Genomic DNA, 20,468 nt, shown 5'->3' on the forward strand with positions numbered 1-20,468 from the left:
AGCCATCCTTCCTCCCCTTGCTTAGTGCTGTGCCCTCCCTCTCTTCTCCACCTGCTACCTCCTGCCTTTGCCACCATGCTCCTCCCCCAATACCTCCCTCCTTACTTGGATGCCTGCTGACATTTTTCCACACCTTGATGAAGGGCTGAAGCCCGAAACACCAGTCATGCATTTTTACCACAAAATTTTGACCTGCTGAGTTTCTTCAGCATTGTGTTTTTACAGGAATCACTGTTGCATGGTTTATGCTTTGTGCAAGGTTTGGTTCTTGACCTTCAAGCATATTTTTTCTCCTCAAAAGACTACAGGCAATGCTGGGATGCTGAATTGGCTCCTGATATGGGAAGTGTCCCATTTTTTTCTCCCCCCCAGACTCTCATTGTGAATGTTTATTGTCAGTTTGCATTAGATTCATAGAGAATTTTGTTTAGTGAAGTGCAGGGCCATTTTCTTATATGCTTCAGGAAATTAGTTTATCATAACAGAGCTCAATCTTTTTTGCAGAATAGGGGGATTAGTGGACAGCCACAGGGCACCAGAGAAGGACGACACTCCCTGCTGATAAGGAGAAGCCTGGGAGATGACCCTTCGGGGAAGTAACCATGGCAGCAGATCAGAGAGGGCTCAGCATCTGAAGGAACTACACAAGCTGCAAACAGCTGGAGACTGGTCCAAGGAAACCAAGTATCGGGACTCTTCGGAGCATCGGACACATACATACTCATCTAAATGTCTTCTACATGTTATATTGGTACCCATTTCTACTGCATCCTCTGGTACCTTGTTCCTTACAACTACCACCTTCTGGGGGAAAAAGGCACCCCCTCAGGTCCATTTTAATTTTTTTCCCTTCTCACTTTAAACCTCCAACTTTAGATTTCCCTATTCTGGGATAAAGACGACTATTTACCTTATCTATGCACCTCATAAGCTTCCTCACATTTCTAACCCCTCTCCACCACCACTCCATGACCCCCCCGCCAATGTCCCTCCTCCCATACTCAGTGCCCTCACCGATGAAGGCAAGCATGACAAAATACCTTCTTCAACAACTGTCTATGAGTGCTGTCATTTAATGGAATTAGGCAAATGCACTTCCAAATCTTTGTTTGACAGCACTCTCCAGGGCCCTAACATTCACAGGTTTAATCTACCAAGGTGCCGCTTATCAGTCAACCCTTGTCTGAGCTACATTCCATCTGCAATTCCCTAGCCCGTTTTCTCAGTTCATCCAAATCCTGTTGTCGTCGTGAAAACCTTCTTCACCGTCCCTTAGAACAACAATGTTGGTGTTCGCTGCATACTTGTCCATTAAGCTCAGGGCATTGTTATCCAAGCTGAACATTCAAGTCCTTCAGATCTTCAACATGGGTGGTTAAACCTCGAAGTAGTGATCAAACTACAATGTCGATTATGTGGTGAAGCAGAGGCTGTAGATGGGAGGAGAGGAACAAGAACAGGCCTATCTAATAAATTACTAATGATGGTAGAAGTCAACTACATTGTTCCAAAATGACTTATTAATGAGTGAAGCAAAACTGGTCATGACTTTGTTTTAATGCAAAACAGAAACCTTCTGAAATTTTGCTGTTAATTAACGCCCATGAAACATCACAAATCCTGGACCTTCTAAAAGAGTAACAAATTCCATAGTAATCACAGCTCAAACCAATTGAGTATAGATTTATAAGATCAACATGAATAACATTGACCACACATGAAAAAAATATGCAACATCTTTAAATGTGCAAAATTTAGCTGTGACTAGCTTTACGTGGCAAGATAAAATTTTCTCTCTTTAAACCTCACGTCGTCCAGGTGATGCCAGACCCAGATGCATCATACCAGCCTGGGTGCAGCGATGAGCCACCATAGACCCCCAACATCAGTGCTGGCGCTCTGGGTAAAACAAGCTGAACAATATTAACAATCGTCAGGCTGCTACCCCAATCATTCACTAGAGTTATGACAAGAGTACATCAGAAAGTCCAAGGCTATATGCTGTCAGTGAGAGACTGATCCCAGCACCTGGCACTTTAGAACTTATACTTGTGCCAAAGATCCCAGAGCATACAAGCAGACTTCAGTAACTGGGATCTCAAAATTAAACTCGGTGGGGTTTGAAAAGAAGAATGAAAGATATTGTGGTGATGTGCCTTGAGGATTTTAATACTTTTTTTGTATGTAAAATTACATACCAGTTGTCTTATTAAACACCATTTCAGTACTTAGCAGCATTAAAGGATATATATTTAACATTTAGTTAAAGGAGAATTACCTTAATGATCACTGTTCCTCAACATGATTATCCAACTGCACGAAAACCAACAAGGTCGGGTCAGATACAGCAATGAGCTCTCTGAACCCTTCTCCATTAACAATGGCGTGAAGCAAGGCTGTGTTCTCGCACCAACCCTCTTTTCAATCTTCTTCAGCATGATGCTGAACCAAGCCATGAAAGACCCCAACAATGAAGACGCTGTTTACATCCGGTACCGCACGGATGGCAGTCTCTTCAATCTGAGGCGCCTGCAAGCTCACACCAAGACACAAGAGAAACTTGTCCGTGAACTACTCTTTGCAGATGATGCCGCTTTAGTTGCCCATTCAGAGCCAGCTCTTCAGTGCTTGACGTCCTGCTTTGCGGAAACTGCCAAAATGTTTGGCCTGGAAGTCAGCCTGAAGAAAACTGAGGTCCTCCATCAGCCAGCTCCCCACCATGACTACCAGCCCCCCCACATCTCCATCGGGCACACAAAACTCAAAACGGTCAACCAGTTTACCTATCTCGGCTGCACCATTTCATCAGATGCAAGGATCGACAATGAGATAGACAACAGACTCGCCAAGGCAAATAGCGCCTTTGGAAGACTACACAAAAGAGTCTGGAAAAACAACCAACTGAAAAACCTCACAAAGATAAGCGTATACAGAGCCGTTGTCATACCCACACTCCTGTTCGGCTCCGAATCATGGGTCATCTACCGGCACCACCTACGGCTCCTAGAACGCTTCCACCAGCGTTGTCTCCGCTCCATCCTCAACATCCATTGGAGCGCTTACACCCCTAACGTTGAAGTACTCGAGATGGCAGAGGTCGACAGCATCGAGTCCACGTTGCTGAAGATCCAGCTGCGCTGGATGGGTCACGTCTCCAGAATGGAGGACCATCGCCTTCCCAAGATCCTGTTATATGGCGAGCTCTCCACTGGCCACCGTGACAGAGGTGCACCAAAGAAAAGGTACAAGGACTGCCTAAAGAAATCTCTTGGTGCCTGCCACATTGACCACCGCCAGTGGGCTGATAACGCCTCAAACCGTGCATCTTGGCGCCTCACAGTTTGGCGGGCAGCAACCTCCTTTGAAGAAGACCGCAGAGCCCACCTCACTGACAAAAGGCAAAGGAGGAAAAACCCAACACCCAACCCACCAATTTTCCCTTGCAACCGCTGCAATCGTGTCTGCCTGTCCCGCATCGGACTTGTCAGCCACAAACGAGCCTGCAGCTGACGTGGACTTTTTACCCCCTCCATAAATCTTCGTCCGCGAAGCCAAGCCAAAGAGAAGAGAAAGGAGAATTACCTTAATGATCACTGTTAATCTACATCACATACAAATTCAGTTGCCTTTGATCAATATCCTTTTAGATCCTTAATCAACAAATACCAGTTAATCTCCCACTCAACTTTTCAAATCTCAACATCCAGAGTCTGGTGAGAGGGGAAAGAGTGTTAATTTTTACTGCCCTCCATATGAAGCACTTTGCTAACAAGCCTGATTAATCAATCATCTTTAATCAAGGAACTCTTGAAAGAGGATGAACAGGTCAAACTCTTTCACCAGTGGTCCTTTCCTTTATTCCTGCGTTATAGCTCCAGTGATTGTCCTTCTGCAGAACATTCTTCTGTCTTTGTGGCAAGATAATGGAATGCACACAATTAAATTGTAGAATCACAGCCAATTATGTCCTCTCCAAATACATAGAAACAAAAGATAGCCTGCTGTCTAATTTTGCAATATGCATTCTTGGCATGCATCTGCTTGACAGAGACAATCATTTTATGTTCAATGTACTTTCATTATGCGTATCACATAATTGATTAATTGGTCTTTTCCAACCTGATTTAGGGTTGCACTCCACTGAAGGCACACAGGCAAGGCTTGAGGTTGCATTGTAAAAGGCTGCAGATCCTGTGACAGCTGAGGAGATGCTGCTCCGACGGACTGCTGACACCACTTTGATTTCTTTGTTGGTTTGCACTGGAATTTAAAACAGGAAGTTAGGCTTCCATTATCACAGAATTTACATAACTAATATCCTGGAAGACTGAGCCAGGAAAATTGTTGGTTTATTGATGGAGGATGCATTTTTTGAATGGGAAAGAATGCCTAGGTATGATCCCTTACCAGCTTATTCCATTCATATCAGAATTTCTAGCTTGATGGTGTGTTTTAGGATGAGATCAAATTATCCAAATAAATATATAATTTTGCTCTACAGAGATGGCCATTCAAGTTTTCAAAAGAACCACCTGTTCAAAGATTTCAGATTTATTGTCAGAATATATACATGACGTCGCATACAACTCTGAGATTCTTTTTTTCCAGCCAGCCAGGCAGGCAGAATTACCACTTATTGGTAATGCAAAAAAAAATATATGTGCTCAATATACACGTGTTAAAAAAAAAATGCAAACAACTGACTGTGCAATACAGAGAGGGGGGGAAAAACAAACAGCAAAGTGCACAAGTAAGAGTCCTTAAATGAGTCCCTGATTGAGTTTGTTGTTGAGGAGTCTGATGGTGGAGGGGTAGCAGCTGTCCCTGAACCTGGTGGTGTGAGTCTTGTGGTACCCATACCTTTTTCCTGACGATAGAAGCGAGCGTGTGCTGAGTGGCGTGGATCCTTGATGATTCCCCGTAGATGTTCTCAGTGGTGGAAACGGGTTTGCCTGTGACGGACTGAGCTGTGACCTCTACTTTTTGCAGAGCTTTACACTTGGAAGTATTGGTGTTCCCGTACCACACCGTGATGCAGTCGGTCAGCACACTTTCCACCACACCTCTGTAGAAATTTGCCAGTGTTTCTGATGTCATACCAAATCTCTGCAAACTGCTGAGGAAGCAGAGGCATTGACGTGGTTTCTTCATGATGCCTTTAGCATGTTGGCTCCAGGAAAGATCCTCCGAAATGGTGACTCCCAAGAACTTCAATTTACTCACCCTCCCCACCTCTGTTCCCCCAATGATCTCTGGATTGTACACCTCTGGGTTTCCCTTCCTGAGGTCAACAATCAGCTCCTTCATTTTGGTGGCATTGAGTGCAAGGTTGTTGTTGGTGGACCATTTGGACAAGTTTTCAATCTCCCTCCTGTGTGCTGACTCTCATCACCTTTTTTTATACAACACACTACCATAGATGGTGTTGCTGTCATACCAGGATTAGTGCCAAGGGGGGAATCCACGGGCATTGCACCCCCCCCAGACGAAGTCCTGTTCCCCCTATGGCCACCCCTGGCCGTCAGAGCTGCCCCCACTCCCTCCTGTGTCAGTAGCGTCTAGGTTGACACATGCTAGGGCCTCTCCACCTGCTCCTGGTCGCGGAACTAGTACAAGTCAAGCATCAGTAGGGTCTAGTGACACTTGACCCAATAAAAAAAGCACCTCCGTGTCCCATGGCAGAGGGACGGACGACATTAACAATAGACAGGTCACAGCTAGCACATCCTCCCCCCACCTCAAAATCTCTAATCTCGCCCTTTAACATATATTATGGCGCCGACCCGGTGTCATACCAAGCTACACAGTCATAGGTGTATAGCGAGTAGAGCAGGAGGCTAAGAACGCAACCCTATGGTGCTCCAATACTAATGGAGGAGATGTTCTTTCCAATCCTCTCTGATTGTTGTATGTGGTGATACACCACCAGCCTTCTGCAGGGGGCAACCTTTGTACCTGCAGAAGAGCACTGGAGGAAAAGGCAACACCTAGCCGGCTGTCAATCAGCTGACGTGAATGGACCAAGCCCCATCTAGTCAGCTGCCAATCACCCTCCGGGATACAAGCTAGATCCGGCCCCTTGAGGTCTTTCTCAGAGCTTGCACTGCACTCTCACAGCCAGCTCTGTGGAAGTTTATGTAGAATAAAGCCTGTTGAACAGACTTTGTTTTGTGTCTGCTTTCTGCTCGATAGCGCATCACATTGTAGGTAAGGAAATCACGGATCCAATTACACACTGGAGTGTTGAGTCCCAGGTCTTGGAGTTTGCTGATCAGCTTTGATGGGTTGATGGTGTTAAATGCTGAACTATAGTCAATAAAAGGCATCCTGATGTATGTATCTTTCCTGCCAGGTTTTCCAGGGCTTTGTGTAGAACCAGTGAGATGGCATCTGCCGTAGACATGTGCTACAATAGGTAAATTGGAATGGATCCATGTTACCACTCAAACAGGAGCTGATATGCTTCAACACCAGCCTTTCAAAACACTTCATCACTATGGATGTCAGTGTCACTAGTCGACAGTCATGTAGGCAGATTACCACACTTTTCTTGGGCACCAGTACGCTTGAGGCCTGTTTGAAAAGGGTCCATAACTTTTACGTTCACTTTTTGTGAATATTGATCCGATAGTTTTTGAATATCCACTGATACAAATATCTTAGCACTTTTGAATCTGTTTCTACCCCTCTACTCAACATAATCTTCTAACCTCCCTTGTAAATTAAATTTAAATTCTCTAGTTTGAATTGAACTTTGGACCTGAATTAAGTGTTTTTTGTTCACTAAGAACGGAGTTCCCAACAATAAGATTAATTAACCTGACAATCAAATCACCCAACTTTGTTTACAAACTACATACATTGAAATATTTTCAAAATACTGACCATTCACAAGCAACATATTTTGCCAAAGTATAAAGAGATGACCAATTTATATACATGTTAAACAAGTGTGCATTACTTGAAAATCTTTCCACCTGAGAGAAAGCTGGAGCCATCCTGTTCTGGATTCAGCTTTCGCAGGCAGAAGGGACTGCCGTGGGATTCCTGCGCTGTCCACGAGTTTTCACTCAAGAGCTCAGTTAGTCGTCTTCTACGGCGAAAGTTTATGCGGAAGTGGTAGAGTAAGTTATTGTCAAAAAAGTGGTGGTGATTCGAGACTGCAGAACAACAAATCATTTTCTTAATAAAAGCAAACATTATTTTAGACTCCTCCAATTCCCAAGCAATATTTGTATGCAACAACTGTTGGAACTGTGGAACGTACTTGCCTTTCTTCCCAATCCATCCAGAGGTTTAAAACAAAAATCTTACTTGTTTGGCTGCAAAGGTCATATCTAAATTATAGTGCCTAATGAATATAGACTAGACTCTAGAGCAGGGGTGTCAAACTCAAATTCACAGAGGGCCAAAATTAAAAATTGGACTAAGTTGTGGGCCAAACTAAATATTTATTGAAAATTTTCAACATCTGCATGTTTTCTCTTCTTTCAACATATGTAATGTTAAACTTTTTCTTATTAAAATAAATGTTTAATAATAGTTTTGGTTAAACTCTTTCCAGAAGAAGCATTAACAAATGAGAAATAAAATATTCAATAAATAATATTTCTCTATAGCCTTTAAGCTCCTTTTAAATGTATTTTTTTTCACAAGCCAACAAGTCAAAAAAATAACAACTTGCTTCAATGACAAACAGGTTTGTCTTTTAAAATGATGAACATATAGTCTGCCTCCCACCTGTCTTGAAAGGTCCTGTTTTCTGTCTTTCGTTTGGCCATTTTTCGTAAGGGGTTTATTACATGTGAGTTTGGCGACAGGTCGCAGATGCTAAGGAAAGTAAAGAGAGGAGGTGGGGGGGATTAGCGGGCTGACGGGCTGGCACCAACGCATTTGCAAAGCATTCTGGGATTTGTAGTGTTAGCTGTGCATGCGCTTATACTGGCGTGGCGGCCAGCGGGCCAGCTCTAATACATATTTGATATGATCTTGCGGGCCAAATATAATTATATCACGGGCCAAATTTGGCCCGCGGGCCTGAATTTGACATGTGTGCTCTAGAGCAATAAACTTCCCCTACCTTAACAGAAAGTTAACAAATTTGGCTTAGAGACATGCTTAAACCTGCCATGCTGGGACAAAACTGAAAACACCAAAATAATGTTTTTATAAATTGTTATGTTTAGATGTACAGCACGGTAACAGACCCCACTGGCCCATGAGCCCATGCTGTCCGATTACATCCAATTCACCTTCAACCCACATACATTTTTAAGAAGGTGGGAGAAAACCGGTGCACCCAGAGGAAATTCACACCGGGAAAACGTACAGACTCTTTACAGATGGTGTGGGATCTAAACTTTTATTCTGCACATAACTGGGATGTTGTGGTTTTCCTTTTCCTTCATGGTCAAATTTAATCATTCTAAATTTGATATTCATAATCATGTTTTTATTGAAATAAATATGAAATGAACAGAATGGTGCATTAATGTTTGATGTCCAAAAGCACCTAACTTGAAATGCAAAACCCAACTCATCTCAAGCCCAAACATTTCCCATTTTATGAACAGATGGGTTTCAGGAGGTTGGGTATACTGAATCTGAGGAACTTTCTTTCTCATCTCTTTGTGATCACAGAGAGCACCCTCTCACAAAGTCCGTACTATTTCTTTATTTCATGTGAATATTTGGATTATAAATGCATAAATTGTGCTCTTCTCATATAGGATCAGGAGGATAACTGATGCCTACATAAGGTTTCAATATTCCTTTTGTATGGACTTTTAACACTGGACAGTCAACAGCCACACATCTCACTATGAATTATTCAAGCAGGTTTATCGAAATATAAGCACTCTTGGCATTCAGCCCAAAAGTGATAGAGGCTCAAACTTGCCACATAGGTTCATGGCACTGAATGTTATTCAAAATTCTGGTTTGGACAGATGAACAGTGTTGCCAATTTGTAAGAGGAGGGGAGAAACATTTTAAGGTGGGAACTTCAGAAGGAACTGAAAGCTGTGCCACAAATAGATTGGAGGAGGTAAGGGACACACAGAAACATTTTTAAAAAAAATCAGAGCTAGGTCATTATGTTTGGATGATGTGAATATAAAATGTGAGGAAGCCTTAAGATTGAGTGAAATAAAAGCAACTCTTAAAAACTGCACCATTTATAGTTAAATTGGATGTCCATGATTAATGAGGAATAACGGATGATAAGTATTTGATAAAGTTCAAGATACAAGTTGCTGAGTACACAAATTTAAAATGCTTATTGTAAATTTAAAGGCACCATAATTAAAAGTTTAATATTTAAAAGATAGATACAGTATAATATTTAGACAGCTACTAAGGTGGGAACTTCAGAAGGAGCTGAGAGCTGTGCCACAAATAGATTGGAGGAGGTAAGGGACACACAGAAACATTTAAAAACTATCAGAGCTAGGTCATTATGTTTGGATGATGTGAATATAAAATGTGAGGAAGCCTTAAGATTGATGAAATAAAAGCAACTCTTAAAAACTGCAGCATTTATAGTTAAATTGGATGTCCATGATTAATGAGGAATAACGGATGATAAGTATTTGATAAAGTTCAAGATACAAGTTGCTGAGTACACAAATTTAAAGGCACCATAATTAAAAGTTTGATATTTAAAAGATAGATACAGTATAATATTTAGACAGCTACTAAAGGGTCAGTCCTCACCATGTTGGATAATTCCATGTTCAAGTTCCCTTCTACATAACTCCACTGCTTCTTTCCTCGAAGAAGCTTCCCCTTCTTTTATCAGCCAGTCAACAATTTCACAGCCAGAAACGCTACGTTGGTATTTCACTCCATTTTCTTCTTGTAATTTCATGATTGTGTTCTCAGAATTAGTAAGCCTGTCAACAATAGAACAACAGGGTAGAGATGTACGTAGCCAAAATGATAAGATTTTCAAGATGGGATGTCCGGAACACTTTTGAGATGGTCATGAACATTCTAAACAACTTTCAAACCAGATGATGCGACGTATTCCAATAACTTATAATGGTATTCTTGGGTTAGAATGTTTTGGATCACATTCAAACAACACCTTGAAGCATCAAGCCCAAACCAAGTTGAGCAACTTCTACAATATGTGAAGTGTTTCCCCACAAAACTCTGCTCGTCAGTCTGAACCAGCTCTCCTGTTGCCGTGTTGTATATACATGTTGAATGAACAACATGGACCAGAGCTTCCAGGTAGCAGCAAGCTGCGCAAGCTCATCACCAGTTTCCGAATTAGATTAGTACTTACCAAAGCTATTCTAATAGGGTTCAACAAGCAGATTTTGTGATAACATAGATGGCAACCATTAGTCATTTGCTCTCCACTGCAAACACCAGCATCGGAACAGAGCCAGAATGACAGCAATGATTGGCAAATGTCAGAACGTGCACATTTCTGCAGAAATGTGGAGATAAACTAAAGCAGTTCCAAGTGGAATCAACATTTGAGCAGAAATTTGAGACCCCAAACTAAAAAATTTTCTAGTTTTGCATATAGTTATAATCCTTTCAAGCGATTGGTGCTCAACTGGCTTAATGACATCACTGTTGCTGGGAGTCAGGAATTGATGCTTGACAGCGACCAATGCAAGAAAATGGGACCCGGACGACGAAGATAACTGGAACTTTCCAGCAGTCATTCTCAAGGCCAATGGTGAGCACTCTCACTTCTTTGCTAATGGCAGAATCCAGATCTTTGACCAAGATGCTGAACAGCTTTCCTGTGCTTCGGTAAATACGACATGCAACCATAGAAAGAGGATTTATTTTAGCATCTTCTACAAAAATTAGTACCTCCAACAATATAGTACTCAGCTTTATACTGAAATTGGTTTTGATTCTTTTAATCTTCTGACAAAGAGGTTACTGCTCAGCCGAAACTGAAGCCATTAATGGAACCTTTTCTCTTTCATGTTTTGTTCTTGAAAATAATTTTGAGTAAACATCAATAGGTCTTTTCTTTTTGCAGCTATGACTAAATCTTGAGAGGTTTCTATTCTAATTTCACAACCAGATACAAGCTTTATTTATGAATAAAAATATTATCTAATCCGCTTGAATAAGCACAAAGAGAGAAGAAATCTGTGGTAATACTCTGATCATGTCATTGCAAAGCACTTTAAAACCACTGAAGAACTGTAATGTGTACTCAGGAGTACAGAGGGAACCAGAATTTAAAGTTCAGATTAGTCACTTGAAGCCTCTCACCAATTTAAAAAAAAAATACATATCAGCATTGAAAGTCCAGATGCACCTTGAGTTGGTATGGAAACTGCTCTGCCCAATACAGCAGGAAACTGCAGAGAGTTGTGAATGCAGCTCAGGTCAGCACGCAAACCAACTACCCCTGCATACTTCCCACTTTCTCAGGAAAACTGCCAACACTTTACCCCTGTTAAACACTCTTCTCCATTTCATCAGGCAGAAGATATACGAGCTTGAAAGCATGAACCTCCTGATTGAAGGACAGTTTCTTTCCTGCTGTCATGAGATTCTTAAATGGTTCTGTCATTGGTAAAAGATAATCACCAAGCATTGCTTTAATTCTACATTTCTATCGACCTTATGCTCTTTGATTTGCTGTAACGCTACACTCTGTAGTATTGTTTGTTATTGTATGACCAGCACAAGTCTGAGTGAACTGCATGGATAGCATGCAAGACCAAGTGTTTCACTATATTTGGTGCAGGTGACACTTGAGTACAACAATTTGAGTTCATAAGCTTCCAACTCCAAGTTGAGAGTCCTCTTAGCTTTGCCAAAACCAAATAGTATTTTAGCATAAATAAAGTGAATTTTATTGGAAACTCACTTCTCATACAAGCTTTGACCTCGCATGAACACTTTCACTTCCTTGCTCAAAGGAAATGTTCCATCATCTTTTCGGAATCTGTAGAGAAGTTTGGCATCCTTGAACTCTGAATGGCCATCACAAACTGAAAATAGAACATATTTTCCGATGCTTAGTTTCACTGTGGAAGAGTCATTATCATTCTAATAATGATTATAATAATGCCATGAATTTATGGATTTAATTTTAAAAAATGCACAGTAACGGGCCCTTTCAGGCCATAAACCCATGCTGCCAAATTGCACCAATTGATCTCGTCCAGATACATTTTTAACCTCGGGAGGAAAACAGAGCCCTCAGAGGAAACCCACGTAGACATGGGGAGAACATATAAACTTCTTACAGACTGCCAAATTCGAACCCCAGTTGCTGGTGCTGTAACAGCATTGGTCTAATGTAAGGTAAAACATCATGAGATGGGAATGTGTAGGGAGTTACCCTGTACAGGGCAGTAACAAGAAGGGGAGGTGTCCTTGTACTCCTGTTAGGTAAAACATCATGAGATGGGAATGTACAGGGCTGTAACAAGATGTAAATGCATCCTTGTACTTACAAGATAAGAGAGACATTGATGGATTGAGAGGCAGGAAGCTAGCAGGGAAAGGATAGCAACAGTTTTAGTCATTGGACAAGTAATGATATGATGATGTTCTAAGCATGTATCCAAGGGTATAAAAAATCACCATTTTGCTGATAACGGCAGAATGCATTCTCCGACTAACATGTTTAGTCGCAAGTGTTACAATCCGGTAATAAAGAACAAAGAACCCTGATTTCGACTCAGCCTGGTGTTTGTCTCACTCATTCATGAACAAAGCAGACCTAACATGTTCTAAGCACGTATCCAAGGGTATAAAAAATCACCATTTTGCTGATAACGGCAGAATGCATTCACCGACTAACATGGTTAGTCGCAAGTGTTACAATCCGGTAATAAAGAACAAAGAACCCTGATTTCGACTCAGCCTGGTGTTTGTCTCACTCATTCATGAACAAAGCAGACCTAACATGTTCTAAGCACGTATCCAAGGGTATAAAAAATCACCATTTTGCTGATAACGGCAGAATGCATTCTCCGACTAACATGTTTAGTCGCAAGTGTTACAATCCGGTAATAAAGAACAAAGAACCCTGATTTCGACTCAGCCTGGTGTTTGTCTCACTCATTCATGAACAAAGCAGACCTAACATGTTCTAAGCACGTATCCAAGGGTATAAAAAAATCACCATTTTGCTGATAACGGCAGAATGCATTCTCCGACTAACATGGTTAGTCGCAAGTGTTACAATCCGGTAATAAAGAACAAAGAACCCTGATTTCGACTCAGCCTGGTGTTTGTCTCACTCATTCATGAACAAAGCAGACCTAACATGTTCTAAGCACGTATCCAAGGGTATAAAAAATCACCATTTTGCTGATAACGGCAGAATGCATTCTCTAACTAACATGGTTAGTCGCAAGTGTTACAATCCGGTAATAAAGAACAAAGAACCCTGATTTCGACTCAGCCTGGTGTTTGTCTCACTCATTCATGAACAAAGCAGACCTAACATGTTCTAAGCACGTATCCAAGGGTATAAAAAATCACCATTTTGCTGATAACGGCAGAATGCATTCTCCGACTAACATGGTTAGTCGCAAGTGTTACAATCCGGTAATAAAGAACAAAGAACCCTGATTTCGACTCAGCCTGGTGTTTGTCTCACTCATTCATGAACAAAGCAGACCTAACATGTTCTAAGCACGTATCCAAGGGTATAAAAAATCACCATTTTGCTGATAACGGCAGAATGCATTCTCCGACTAACATGGTTAGTCGCAAGTGTTACAATCCGGTAATAAAGAACAAAGAACCCTGATTTCGACTCAGCCTGGTGTTTGTCTCACTCATTCATGAACAAAGCAGACCTAACATGTTCTAAGCACGTATCCAAGGGTATAAAAAATCACCATTTTGCTGATAACGGCAGAATGCATTCTCCGACTAACATGGTTAGTCGCAAGTGTTACAATCCGGTAATAAAGAACAAAGAACCCTGATTTCGACTCAGCCTGGTGTTTGTCTCACTCATTCATGAACAAAGCAGACCTAACACTAATCACTACGCTAACTGTGTCAACTTTTATGTAGCTCCTTTCTCAACCTGAGAATATCAACCAATTTATGATGCACATTGTGTAGGTACTGTTGTAGTGGAGGCATGTTCTTAAGAAGGCTTGGTGACAAATCAGTCTCTGAATCAGGTGGATGATTAAAAAGCTGTATCACTTGATTGATTGTAACTGCCTAGAGTAAATCTTCAGCAGTTCATGTTTCAAATAAATTTCCACCAGATAAATGTCTTTAGTGGAAACCTCATCAGATTTTCTTTCCTATGTTCTATAATAAAGTAGAAGTAGCTGCATCCAGATACAACTGTATTAATTTTTAGGAAAAGATCTGGTCTTCTGCCTATATTTAAAAATTGTTTCTACAGAGGTGAAAAGATAAAGTTGATAATGCTACAAAAGTTGGCTAACAAATCACAAACTATTGTACCATGTTCACTGATGGCATTGGTTATACTATCAAAATTCTATTGATGATAAAATCAAGGGTAACTTCAACTGGGAAAATATCTTTAAAGATATCCTTCTCTCCTAAATATAAAGCTTATCACTATTAAAGGGAAATTAAGTAGAATGGTAGGCCGAGGTCAAAAAGATCTCTAAATATCATGACACAGTGCATTAGTACTCCCTCAGAATATTTTAAGTATATTTCACAACTTAGCTCTCCCTAACCAAAGTTTCACACAAATGGAACGTTGCATAGGAATGGAGTCAGAATGGACAATTCCTATCCAGAGTCCAGAGTCAGAACGGTCCATTCCTATCCAAAGTCCAGAGTCAGAACGGACAATTCCTATCCAGAGTCCAGAGTCAGAACGGTCCATTCCTATCCAAAGTCCAGAGTCAGAACGGACAATTCCTATCCAGAGTCCAGAGTCAGAACGGTCAATTCCTATCCAGAGTCCAGAGTCAGAACGGACAATTCCTATCCAGAGTCCAGAGTCAGAACGGTCCATTCCTATCCAAAGTCCAGAGTCAGAACGGACAATTCCTATCCAGAGTCCAGAGTCAGAACGGTCCATTCCTATCCAGAGTCCAGAGTCAGAACGGTCCATTCCTAGCCAGAGTCCAGAGTCAGAACGGTCAATTCCTAGCCAGAGTCCAGAGTCAGAACGGTCAATTCCTAGCCAGAGTCCAGAGTCAGAACGGTCAATTCCCATCGTGCACAATTTTCTATTCGTTCATTTTAAAAGGCTGAAAAATATACTGGGCTCAATTGCCTTCATTTCCAAGTTCTCACTGTGGACTTTTATTGTGCAAAGGTGCATAGCAACAGAAATATACTTCCCAATGACCTTACATTCCTCACGGGTGTTGGAATGCAATCTCCATTGTGTCCCAATAACCTTCATATCAGGTGGCATTGAACTAAACTCAATTAATGATTATTTAAAAAGTAGTTCTGAAATAACTTGGTGAATCCAATCCTTAGCTTTCTCATGCTTTCTACCATTACAATGTTCAATCATTTATATCTACTCAAAAAAAAATTATTGCAATCTCCATTCAAGAGGAATTTAGTTTCTAATTGAACCATCACAAATAAAAGTTCTAACTATTTGCACTTACAGTCAATGCAGAAATCAGTTACAATAAAAAGGTGCAGAAGTCAGAATGATCTTAATACGGGTACTTTAGTGCTACATCACAAGTTGTAAATGAAGGTAATTAATTTGCACTGAGAAAATGCAGCTAGCTGCAAACCATTAATCCACCGGCATCCAAACTCTGGACATAGGATCGCAGAGCTTTGCCTGTTAAATGGCACTCAATCATGAGACACAACAGAGCATATTCTACACAGCATAAATTATTCCACCAGCTCCAGCATTTGTAAGGTGTGAAGTGCAGAAGAGGGAAAAAGAAACATGGATAATGGGATAGAATGTGAGGTGTGGAGAGAAGGAGGAAAGTTGGACAAAAATGTATGGGACAGTGGATTGAAGCAGAGACACCAAGTCAGTTGAGATGGTTGGAGAGAGGATCAAGATCTGAAAAAGTAATTGAAGAGAGAATCAAGGTCAGAGAGAGGATTGTCAAGCTGAAGACCTGAAAGTGTCTGAGGAGATTACTGAAGCAGGGGACAGTAGAAAATGTCTTTGGAAGAGAAGTTAAAGATGATATCTACTTGAAAAAAGAAGTAGTTGTGACAGATATACAATGGAGATGCTTCACTAATTCATATGTTTTGGACATGTCCGAATCTTGCGAATACAGAAAGGAAGTATTTCAAACTTTTTCTGTACTTTTAAAGTAAATTTTAAACCTATTCCTTTAACTGCCTTTTTTGGTATTGTTGGAGAGAGTGGCACAACTCTAATGGCATCTCATTTACATTTATTAGCTTTTACTTTTCTTATAGCTAAACGGGCAGTGTTGCTCAGATGGAAGGATGGTGCTCCACCTACTCAGACTCAGCGGTTATGTGACGCTATGTCATGTTTAAATTTAGAAAAAATTCGATACTCAATATCTGATTTGAATTTAAATTTTCAAACATTGTGTGGACCCTTTTTGAATTACTTTCAAAATCTCTGATTTGGTATTAATGCAGAGGTGTTGGCTAATAAGGTAATTTATTACTGAAACAGGGAATTCTTTTTTTCTCTTTCTTTGCCAAACAGCTCTGGTTTTGGTAGTGGGATTAAATTATTTATTTTATAATAAAATATTATTATAATATACTTTGCTTGATTAAGAATGCGGAGTACTGTGGATAAAATAGTATGATCTGAGTCTAGTGAACTCTGTACTTTTCATTTCTTATTATGTATTTTTCTGTCCTCTGTATTTTTGTTTTTGACATGGAATTTCAACTTCAATAAAAATAGTGAAAAAGGGTTCCCTGGCAGGAGGAGATGGGGTCAAATCTTGAGTTTGTAGCCTTCACACTACGCGGGCGTGGAGAAGAATGACGTGCACTCAAAAGCCTTGAAGTTGAGACAGGTTTATTGCACTAGTCAGCCCCAGGCGCTGACGTCAGGGCCCCTTGTCATCAGAGTTCCAGCCTGAGATTGGCCAGCATTCCCACTACATTTCTGCATCTGCCCGTCATGCAGGAGGTCATCTGGGGTGACAGCAGGTGTCATCCCCAGGTCCGCACGGTCGGCCATTTTGTATGCCAGGCTGCTACAATGGTTATTTCAGGACCCACTATATTCACAGGTCCCAAATGGGTAAGTGATGTCAAATGGGCATTTACCATCAGCAATATCACTGGGAACACCCAAAGGCATCTTGCACCTTCAAGTCCTGCAAATGGATTCGTCTAGAGACAAATTTTGGTAGAAATTTGGAATGTTTCTTTATGTGTACCCAGATTTCCTCCAAAAAAAGAATAATTCAGTGTTTATCACAGTGAAGTTCAATCTACTTTTGTCTGAAGTTCAATCTACTTTCGTTTGAGATCCACAAGGAAACTTCATAAATGGGAATCACAGTCTGGGTTTAATCAATTTCATCCTCACTAACTTCAGGGAATGAGGTTAATGATGCTCTCATAGCTCCCACCACCACCCAGAATAGATCATTTGGATCACAACCTCCTGCTTCATCTGCACAGTGGAACTGTTCACTGCCCTGATTCACTGAGATTTCACTGGAACCCACGAGATTGTTTTAAATATTATTAAACATGCTCCTTTCAAAGATTTTGTTAAACTTCCAACCTTATTAATATTTTACTTCTAGACCTTTTGGGTTTTTTTTTGGTGGTGTCACTTTCAAAAAAAAATCTAGTTTCCATTCAAAGTCAATGGCATGTCTCTGACAATAATATAGGGCAATGCTTGAAAATATTATTTAAAACATCTTCCTTAAAAGTGCGAAGGTGATTCAGCTTGACTAACAAAATTTTGAAATAGTTTACCTCAAAAATCTTCAATCAGATTTCAGTTCATTACCAACAGGTTATAGATAACTGAAAATAACTTTGTTGAAATATAACATTAAATGTATTCAAAAACTATTACCCCTGTCTATTAATGTCCAGGAATCTTACAAGTTCGATGTAAGAAGGTTGTCACGTAATGTAGTGAATGTGCAATGAAGAACACAAGAAATGAGAGCAGGAGGATATGGTCCAACTCTTTGAGCCTGGTCCACCTGTGGTATTAAAGTGAATAGCAAAATAATTTAGAAGTATTAAAGTGAATTAAAACACAAAATGGAAGCCCAATGTCCGAGAAATTAAGGTGAGGTTCCATGAATGTGATACAGACTGGTACGACCTTCATAAGACACCAACAGATGGCTTTGGAATGCAGAAAATGCAGATAAAAAATGCCTGGTTTTGCTGAATGTGGAGTAAATGTTACACAGATTTCTTATTATTCAACCTTGATACAGGAATAAGGGGGAGGGGGCTACCAGGGGTGTGACTTACTTTGTATGTAATGATAATTTACCTTCTATGTAGAACAATGATATAATCTTCTAGTTCGACTTGTTTACTTGAGTGTATAAAAGATGATGCGTCCCTTTGTTGGGCGGAGACCACTTCCGAGGTTGAAAGCAGGTTAACTTGGTGTTCAATAAAGAGTTAGCTGTACCAGTTCTGTGTGCTTTGTTCTTTGCAATGAGAAGAGGTAGTTTTGATACAACACTCCATTCTTGGTTGACTTTCCATTTAACTAAAAGCAAAGTTTTTTTTTAAAAATGAATGAAATCGATAAAGAGACGTGGCAAAGAGAGGATTCCAAAATTTTGGCCCTAGTGGTTGATGGAATCCAGGGACCTGCAAAAGGCCAGATTTTGAGAAGCATAGAAATCTAATGCAAGATTTGGCAGAAAATCAATGCAAAAAAAAAATTATTAAAACATACTTGAAGTTCAATAGAGTCAAGAGATTTGAACTGGTCATTAAAATATTTAAAAAAATTGTTCCAGAATTTAGAGCTGGGATGAAGGGGTTAACTTATGACCAACAATTTGTTTAGGTCTACACTCAATAGAGTTTGAAGGGTGAGAGAAAACTGAAACAATCAGAGGAGCTTCATGCAGCCACTAAGAGAACGTGCAAATATTCTGCAGGGAATACAGATTATTGAAGACAAACAGGAGCCCTTTTTACACTGAAAAGCCATGTTATTGCCATCTCCGGAATCTGGCTTGGTTGTTCACACAGAACAGAAGAAAAGCCGGGTCCATGAGTCCTTTCACACAGCAAGCTGGCTTCCCGAAGCAAAAGATGAGGAATGTGTAGCAAAGCAGCATGGAAACACAGCTCACCCTTTTAGACCAGTCCTGCATCAATACGCTTCACCTGTGATACTATCTACCTTTGCCGAATTGAAGCCTGGTAAGTTTAGAAACCCCCGCCCCCAAATCATTGCGTTCACACAGCGCTCAAAAGGCAGGCAATACCTGGTTTTCAAGTGCTATGTAAAAGGGGCAAGGGAACAGACAAGTGTAGATGGTGTGTCAGAATAAGTACACAACATCTACACCTTTCAATGCTGCACATCCCTCATTGGATTCATCATCCTCATCAGAATTCTTGTAACTATAGTGGAAGCAAGTCTTCTTCAATCTCAGTGGATCACTTAAGAAGATGTTAATAGCATTAATTTATACCCAAGAAATAATACAAAGAGAAAATCTTCAAATATAATGGACTGCAAATGGGTTAATCAATGATATTCAGCCCAAATCACTCATCCTCCATTCGACTCTTTGGTCTTAATGACACAACTGTGAAGAGAATTAGTCTTCTTCATTTTGGTATTAAACACATTTGCTGTAATACTGCTATACAGTAACATACCATGATGAATGATGTTATGGTCCATTAGCTTTTGCATAAGTTTTATAGCTGTTTCCCTGTCAGGTGCTTCTTTATGGTCTATCAACCAATCAGTTAGTTCTTTTGCAACAAAGCAATTGGGATAGGTTTGTAGATTATAGCGACGATCTTTGATTAATTTTCCATCATGCAGACGAAGCCTGATAAACAAAATAGAGCATATTAGAACTTATCAGTATTATTGTTAAGTATCAATTAAATTTGATTGCCAATTTAATTTCAAGTTGAAATCAGTTCATCCTACCACAAACAATTAAAATAAATGCTATTTTAAGAAGTTGTACTATTGACAAAGTTTCTGGGGTGGGGGAGAGCTCCTCATTAGCAAAATAAATCAGAATTAGTTACAAACAACCAAAAGAAAGCTCCTAAAATTACTAAAACAGATACAAATGTACGTTGCTTGAAAAGATTTTTTATTTAACATCACATTTCATACATGGATACATCTAGGGAAATAAATGAGGTTCAAGTCTGTTTAAGAAAGAAATGAGAAGATATTGATGGACAAATTAATTTAAAGGCAATCAATGGTGCTGGATTATTGATAGCAGCAAGACTTTCAGAATATTTATTGTCGAATGTTTGTTTCATAATCATTATACAGAATAATCTATAAAACTCATATATATTAACCAGTGTGATCACTAACTTAGAGC

The 20,468-nt window shown here is 40.2% G+C and overlaps 1 protein-coding gene across 4 annotated transcripts in view; it reads right to left on the minus strand.

The window, feature by feature from the left end:
• The window catches only part of LOC138735659 (DEP domain-containing mTOR-interacting protein-like), a 55,968-nt gene that overhangs the window by 23,575 nt on the left and 11,925 nt on the right, over positions 1 to 20,468 (minus strand). For all 4 annotated transcript variants that reach the window (XM_069883811.1, XM_069883815.1, XM_069883812.1 and 1 more), the window contains exons 2-6: positions 19,771 to 19,949; positions 11,855 to 11,978; positions 9,715 to 9,893; positions 6,978 to 7,160; positions 4,120 to 4,260 (exon numbers count right to left, since the gene is read on the minus strand). In XM_069883811.1, the coding sequence (XP_069739912.1) occupies positions 4,120 to 4,260; positions 6,978 to 7,160; positions 9,715 to 9,893; positions 11,855 to 11,978; positions 19,771 to 19,949 (806 nt within the window). The remainder of the gene's footprint in view (positions 1 to 4,119; positions 4,261 to 6,977; positions 7,161 to 9,714; positions 9,894 to 11,854; positions 11,979 to 19,770; positions 19,950 to 20,468) is intronic.

The sequence above is a fragment of the Narcine bancroftii genome, chromosome 6, assembly GCF_036971445.1.
Source record: "Narcine bancroftii isolate sNarBan1 chromosome 6, sNarBan1.hap1, whole genome shotgun sequence".
NCBI classification, from domain to species: domain Eukaryota; kingdom Metazoa; phylum Chordata; class Chondrichthyes; order Torpediniformes; family Narcinidae; genus Narcine; species Narcine bancroftii.